The 7,771-nt window shown below is 38.9% G+C and overlaps 1 protein-coding gene across 1 annotated transcript in view; it reads right to left on the bottom strand.

Annotated features, from left to right (window-relative positions):
* Window positions 1-1,393: 1,393 nt before the first annotated feature.
* The window catches only part of ITGB1 (integrin subunit beta 1), a 42,626-nt gene continuing 36,248 nt past the window's right edge, over window positions 1,394-7,771 (bottom strand). The window contains exon 16 of the mRNA XM_086742006.1: window positions 1,394-1,700. Coding sequence (XP_086598132.1) covers window positions 1,635-1,700 — 66 coding nt within the window. The 3' untranslated portion in view covers window positions 1,394-1,634. The remainder of the gene's footprint in view (window positions 1,701-7,771) is intronic.

Below are 7,771 nucleotides of genomic sequence, written 5' to 3'. Positions count from 1 at the left end.
TAGGAATGTATTTAATTACAAAGTGGCTTTGATTATCTAGAACATTATATCTTTAAAAAAAAATTTGGAAGACTTTATTTTCCTACAAAATGCAGTAATATTTCTAATTTGTTGTGTTTTGTGAAACAATATTAACCAAATAGTCCGTTTGCTGGAACAGTTCTTAAACTACAGAACTTCTTTATCACACATGCAAATGAAAGCCTGGGGCTTTATATCAACGGCCAGTGTGTGCAACATGAAGCACTGAGCTGCACCCTGGCCTTTGTGCGCTCTACACCACAGCTCACGTTTGTTCCCCAAAATCACTTCTGCTTAACTTGTCTCAGGTTTTATCTAGAGGACATATGTGGCATTATTACAATGTCTATTACCTCTTGCACAAACAGACACAGTTCTCAGGTTTTCTGAATAGTACTGACTTCTACAAGATAAAGAGACGAGATGTAAGTATTTTAAGGTACTTTTATTTAATAAATAACTTCAGTAATAGCACTGTAAAAAGTGAACATCTGTTAAAATAAAAAGGCACTTAAAACAAGAATATGACTATGATGCAGTTCGAATGGTCAAAGGCAAATATACATGGCACATCAAAAATGATGTGTGACTCATGTCACATGACAAGCGATGCAATCTTAGCTACAGGGTAAAGGCAAATTTACAGCTAAGACTGCCTAAAAAAAGGGGGAAAAAAAAGAAAAAGAGCTTGTGTTGATAGAAAAATATTACAAAAAGAATCGCAACCAAATACATTAAAAAGATTAGAAGGGTGACAAAGCACCAGGCTTTAAACCAAGGAAACGTTACAGAATAAAGACACAGTATGACGTAAGGCCCTTATGTGTTTTGAGGATGTCTCGGTAAGGTACTTCATGACACTGCCACCCAGGGCTTGAATTTACAAAGAAAAACGAAGCAAGTTACCAGTCAGCAACTTTTTCAGTAATGGCACGTGTTTTAAAGCTATTTTCTCCTTCTTAACATTCTTCCCAAACTCTTTCATTTTAACCATAACCTGGCAATAAGCAACTTAAAAATTAAAAGTAAGTATGCACACACTTTTCAGTCTTTTACACTGCTCGCTTCACACTTACTCAACTTACCATACACTTAATCATACGTCTAGCAAGTAGAGGACCAATTAACCATCAGCTCCATGCTACATGAGTTTAATTATATCTGCAAACTCAAGCCCTGATTTCCCTGTAAAGCTAAAAAGTTTAATACTAAATGGCTAGGCAGAGCCCTCATGCTGATTGCTTTAACCATTTCCCTCCCAGTCATGCCACAGCAGTATCACACCTTGTAGAAGACCTGGATTCACAGCACGGGAGTGGAAAGGTCAAAAAGGCACCATGTGACCTTAGCTGACTAGGCTACACAGTCTCAAGTTTTTTTTTTTGTCAGACCCCTGGCACTGATTACTTTTATTTGCAAAAAAAAAAAAAAACAAAACAAAAAAAAAAGGATTTAAAAAAATTACATATGGTACATTTTCAAAACCTGCACAGGAAAACAAACCTATATGTAATGAATTAGTAAAATCACTGCAGTTTGCCCTAAATCTATCTTACTGTGACTACAAAAATTGCTATGCTGCATACAGTGTTGTGAAGTTATACAAGCAGTGTTCATTTTCCCTCATATTTAGGATTGACCACAGTTGTCACTGCACTCTTGTAAATAGGATTTTCACCCTAGAAAAAGAAAAATATTTATATTAATATTTAAAGAGATTTAAAAGAGCACTGTGTTTGCAAGAAGTGTAAAAATTAGCTTAGGAAAATTACCCATTAATGCTTTATTGGTACACACAAACAGCTTAAGTCAAACTAGTTTTCCCTCCAGCAACTTCAACAAAAGCATGCTCAGCTAATAAAGCAACGGGTTAGGGCTCGATCCTGTTCAGTTTACACCAGATTTCCTTCAAAAGCTGCTGAACCTCGTATGGTCACCTCTGGGCTGGGCCATCAACTCTCAGGTCTGCAGCCCATGATATTTTTTTCAAGAAAAATAGAATTGTGAACAACATTGTTTGAAACCACGACTGATCACAGACCACGTCCTGCTACAATCAACATTTAAACAGCTTAGCTTATATTATAATTTAATTATAGAAACAAAGTGGAAAGGCTTGTAGTATTTTGATAATACACATTCAACACTTCTATTGAACATTCAGTACTTGTCATCCTTGTTTTACTCCTGCAGGTCCCCCGAACCCCTATATGTGCAAAATGCAGTTAAAACTAAGGAACTTCTGTAGTGGTGCAAATGCTGTAATAAAAACATTATTTCTACTGATATGAGAAATGCCTACAGAACCACCGCCTGCATCTCTTGCTGAGATTTGAAAACTTCTAAATTAAGCTTATTTTAAGCTTCCTTTGTTCCCAGGCTTCCTTTTACCTCAGTAAATCTTACCCCATTTATGGCATCTCTGCACACCTAAGATGAACAGCTTGAACTCAATATTAATAGATAACTCGTAGTAGAAGAAAGAGCTACCGCTGGGTCTCTACAGACACAGCCTGGACCTGCAGTACTGTGCTCTTCTCACAACCTGAACTTCAACCTAAATAGATGTTGTTTACCAGTATAAAGCTCTTTGTGCATATATAAATAATTCCTGAGGAAATTCAGTACAGTGCAAATGTCAGCCTGAGTGCAGTTCTGGCCAGGACTGTATCTGGCCTTAATCAGCAGTAAGGGAATCTCTCTTCCCTTTGAAGCTCCCCTCGATATGAGATTATTAATTCAATCTGAGAATATTAATTCAATTCTATCTATTCTATTAAATTACATAACATTTAAAATACTTCAGATTAAAACAATTTTTCCTACAGTAAATAAAAGGAAATCCCCCTACAGACACACAAACACCAGGTGTGTTAGTATTTTCTGGGTCATAAATTGGAAAATTAACTGGGAATATCACAGGATGTGCCAAAAGGTGACAAAGGAAGACAGAAACCAACTTAGTATGAAATTTTCGCATCACAGTTCCTGGGAAGTTTGTTGCCTTCTATTTGCAAGACCTTGTACGGGGCAAGTAACTGGTCTACCCCACGAGCAGTAGCTGCTGCTAAGACCATTTAGCTGGTGCACTGCCTTTGTGTCTTGGTTCCTTTCACACAAGAAGGGTGTTTATCCTTAAACTGGCTTCTGCACATGCAAAGAGCAATGAGGCCCGTGCAGTCCCACCTAGGCCTGAGATACTCCAGCCTAGTCTCTCAAGTCCAGCCTGAACCTGGAATGCTAGACAATGTCATTTCCCTGGAAGTCAAGGTTCTCTGTTCACTCTTCTCAAGGTATTAGTCCACGTCATCTGGCTTGAGGTGAAGGAGGAACTAGGTGTCCAGTGCTGGCTATACTTCACAAATACATAGTAACGGCAAGAGACCCTTCTCCTATCAGTTCCCAGGCCAGCTCTGTCTTGATTAAAAATCTATCAGCTACTGGTTTGGAAAGGGATGGGGAGCTAAGAGAAAGATTTATTTTTTTTTTTTAATCATGGAAATAGCGTTATGGCTAGTTCTCAGCCAGAAAAATCAATCAATGCAAAATTATTACCTACCCCCCATCCCTGCTTTTTATTAAAAAGGGATGAAGGATTTCATCTGTGTCCCAATATGCCTCAAAGTTCTTGGCAATGTACGTTGTTTGTTTCCTAGACAAGTTTTAACAGAGAATTCTTGAAAACATAAATATAAATCAGTGAAGTTTATAGTGCAGAGAAAGTATGTAAGCTTAATAGGCTGTATCATATGCAGACCAGCAGATATTGCACGGGTTTTCAGTGGCAAAGCATTACAGAATCCCTGTTATACTGTGCTTTTAACCTTCAACATTTTACAAAACAGACTACCCGCAGCACATACCAGGAGGTATATGTTTACATTTTCTTGGTTGTAAAAGAGAGATAACTTCTGTCAGATAGTGTAGGAAGGTTAGGACTAAAACTTGGAAATCTGCAGGGTTTAACATAAGTCCTATTTAGAAAGAAATTGAAACGCTGTACTGTTCTCCCTTGTACTTGCATTTTATATTCCCAAGAACTCTCAGAAGCACACGGTGGGACTTAAGTCACTTCACTAGGTGTCTCCCCGTGTCAGCTGAGTGTCTCAGCTCCCATTACAAATAATGGAGATTTAGTCAACACACTCAGAACTATTTTGCTTAACCCAACCTTATGTCTGACCGGCTAAATGGCTGATCAACCGCAACATAAGTGCCCAGTGGAGTTGCAAGTCCTTCCCTGGTATGTTGTGTTAGACAGGCAGCAACAGCCCTGGCCTTTCCAGCCGTACTTGATCACCACGTCTCAGCTCTGGCTTGGCAAGGTCTTCTACAGATAGCTTATCACTAAAACTAACAGAGAAGTAGTAAATAAATGTCCACTAGTCCAACATGGCTCTCGCCCCACTTAGGGCCCCTCACAGCTGGCACATGGTATGAACTTCCAGCATTCCACATTTTTGACTGGCCATTAAAACACAGTATTCCAAGCCTGTTGTCTTAGACAAATACTACTGTTTTTACATAAACCTGTTTCCTTTATGCCACTGCAGAGAATACTCTGGTTTAAGCATGCAAAGTTAGGGAAAACACTTTTACCCCATGCCCCTATAAATGAAAACACCATGCACACGTAAACCAAAATAAAAATTAACAAGCAATAAATATATATAAGATCAAGTGAAATATAGTAAAATAAAGATGGAGGTATTTAAAAAAGTCCTTCAGCAGAGAATAAAGAGTTATGTTTTTGCAACAGTATTCATTTTCAACTAGATTGGGCTGTTCAGATGGTAACAGTTTAGTCTAATGTTGCATAAAGATGAACCTGTTATTTAGGATGTTTGATTAACCTTCTTATTCCTTTTTTCTCCACAGACCTACTGTTTCAACAGTCACTTAAGCTACCTTTATAGTGGATTTAAGTCCTAAGTCACTGCAAGAAACTGCACTGTAGAATATTTAAACTCATCCACATACATTGTTCAAGAGCTGGTTCTTACTGTTTTCAGCTCTCATTAACATCTATTGTTATTTTACAGTAATGTCAAACGACTCATTGCTTGGTATTACTGTAAAATATCACAGGCCAAGGTTAAGGGCAATGCAGACGACAGAGGGCGTCACCCACCACGCCTGGAAGCCCAGAGGAAAGCAGCCAGGCTGCTTTTAAGTCAATACTCTTGTAGTGGCACAGATCTAAACCAGACAGGCAGTGAAGACAGCAAGGCCCGACAGCCGTGAAAGGACACGAAGGCAGTAGCTACGCTGCAGGCCAAGGACAAACTGAACTCGGTTCAGCCTACTGGCCTGAGCATCAGCTGCAAGGATACAGTGGCAACAAGTCATTCATCACACCATGGACCAGGCCTGCTGAGGTATTTGGGCACCTGGTCCATGACAAGCTTTGTGGTGCTGCAGTTTATTCACTGCAGTAACCAAGCCACGTGCGTGTGCAACCACTGAGGAAGAGCAGGAACGGTCACAAAAACTGTGTGCAGTTTATTTTCTTGTATACATATACGCCTGGAGGGAATCTACTGCAGTGTAATGGTCTTGTAATGGTATTTCAGATGTCCTTCTTGCCTTACAACTCTTTCTTCACCTAAATGAAAGGTTACGTCAACAACCTAAAAACCCCAGAAAATCTTAGTTATAGTGGAAAGGAGGATCATCATCTTTTAGTTCCTGTGGGTCACCTATTTTGCCAGTACTGATCTCCTTCTTTTCGGTGGCCAATAAAGCTAACCCCATCTCATTCTCTCCCTAAAGTTCTGGTATTTCTGTGAATATAAAAAATGATACAGTCACGTTTGAAAAACCACACTCTTTCATACTTTTAACCTTCACAGTGAGTAAAACAAAAAAACAGAGGTCAATCCCTCCATTTACACAAGAAGAAAGTTTTCTGCAACAGGTACATTTTGAGGAGAAAGGGCAGCACTGAGGACACTAGATCCTGAAAGACTCATGGGGAAGAGAACTAGAGCACAGAATAGAAGTTACACACCGTATGGTTTGTTAGATGGTTGTCCTGCATGCCAACAATTAAGTGAATAGCAGAAGAGAAGGTTGCAGACTTAACCAGACAGGTTATGGGAAATGTTAGAAAGGAACAAGAACTCCATATCCTCCCCAGAATAATCAACTCTTAGAAGAAAACTGGAAAGGAGGCGAATGCGGTTGGTGTGGCAAGCAAAATGAACACTTTTACAATCAATTCTGGACGCACTTGAAAGTGAAATAGTTGCAAAGAGAAAAGGAAAGTGTATTTCATCAAGGAAGGGCTCAGAATGCTAGACAAAGTTTTTGAAATTGTCACAGTGAGGATAATTAAGAGCTTAAATACCCTTAATTCCTGCTTTCTCCCCTCATTTTTCCTTTACAAAATCTTTTGAGTGCAACACTGAAAAAGGGAGACAACAGGCAGAATAAAATTAGAGGATACAGATCCTTCCCTTCCCCTGGCTCCTGAAAAAGATCCCTTCGATATTCAAAGGGATGTGCTGCCTTCCTGACTTCTTCATTCCCCTCCCTCTAATCTGATCTCTGTGGTTCTTATCTCTCAACACTGTTCTGACATCCGTTCCCCATCTCATCCTCCCTTTCTCATTCCTTTCCCAGCAGCTGGGTATCCCAAGGAAGGAGGAGAACACCTAAAGCATTCAAGAAAGTGCAACCTCAAAGTCTACAGAAGATGTCTATCCATCACTTCTGGTTTACTGACTTGCTCTTCTGGATACTGCTGTTTCTCCTTGTGTGTCAGGTGTGAAAAGAACTGAAGTCGCATTTCCTAACGGAAATGAGATGTTCAGGGAGAGTTTAGAAGAAACTAAGGAACTGGGGGAAAAATGCATCTAGAAAGGAGAAGAACATTTCCTGCTCTTATATTAATGTGTTTTTCTATGGAGACCCCCATGCTGGCTGGGCTACAAGGACTGTTATATTGCCAGTTTCAATAGAAATAAGAATAAAATAAGATGCATATTTCATTATAAAATCAGCAGAGTGTATGCATTTCACACTTTAAATACAGGATAGTTCTATACTAGTTGATAAGCCAAAGCAGCTAAAAAAAAAAAAAAAATCTGTAAGGCTACTCTGAATGTTCCCAGAGTTATTCTAATAAAAACAATGATATTTATAGGCTGAGATATCTGAGAAATATCTAAACTAGCTTTACAAACATCAGCTTTAAGCAAACTGACTGCTGATTTGAGGAAGCAGAAGACAAACCCTTCCCTGAACGCTATGTCTCTCCACAATCCAAAGGGCTTCCTCAGTCCTAACAGCTGCTCTATTATATATCCACACATTTATACACACAAAAAAAAGAAGAAGAAAAGTCACTTGTAGAATAGTTTAAGCCAGTACTGGTGGTATTAGTAAGTAAGCAATCTTGCTGTCAAACCAAGTTAAAAAATTTCAAGTTGCATTCTTGAAAACCCCAGAATCAAAGCAGCAGTAGATAAACTAAGCAAGACTCAAACTGTGATTAACTGACTGTGACACACAGGGAGTTTGAAGTGACATGCAAAGGAAAAAAAAGAAGAAAATGAAAGAAGATACAAACTGAGACTTAGAGACCAGCTTTACGTCCATAGTTTGGATTCTTGAAATTGTTAATAGGGCTCTTGTATATTGGGTTTTCTTGCTGAAGTAAAAGAAATGGTCAATGTCGAATAATTCAACAGGAAAAAAGGAAAAGTAACATTCTCAACTATCACTGAAAAAAATCATGCTATATATA

Source organism: Chlamydotis macqueenii, chromosome 2 (genome assembly GCF_036417535.1).
Source record: "Chlamydotis macqueenii isolate bChlMac1 chromosome 2, bChlMac1.mat, whole genome shotgun sequence".
NCBI classification, from domain to species: Eukaryota; Metazoa; Chordata; class Aves; order Otidiformes; family Otididae; genus Chlamydotis; species Chlamydotis macqueenii.
Note: the sequence above shows the minus strand (reverse complement) of the source record. Positions and strands in the feature narration are given on the sequence as shown.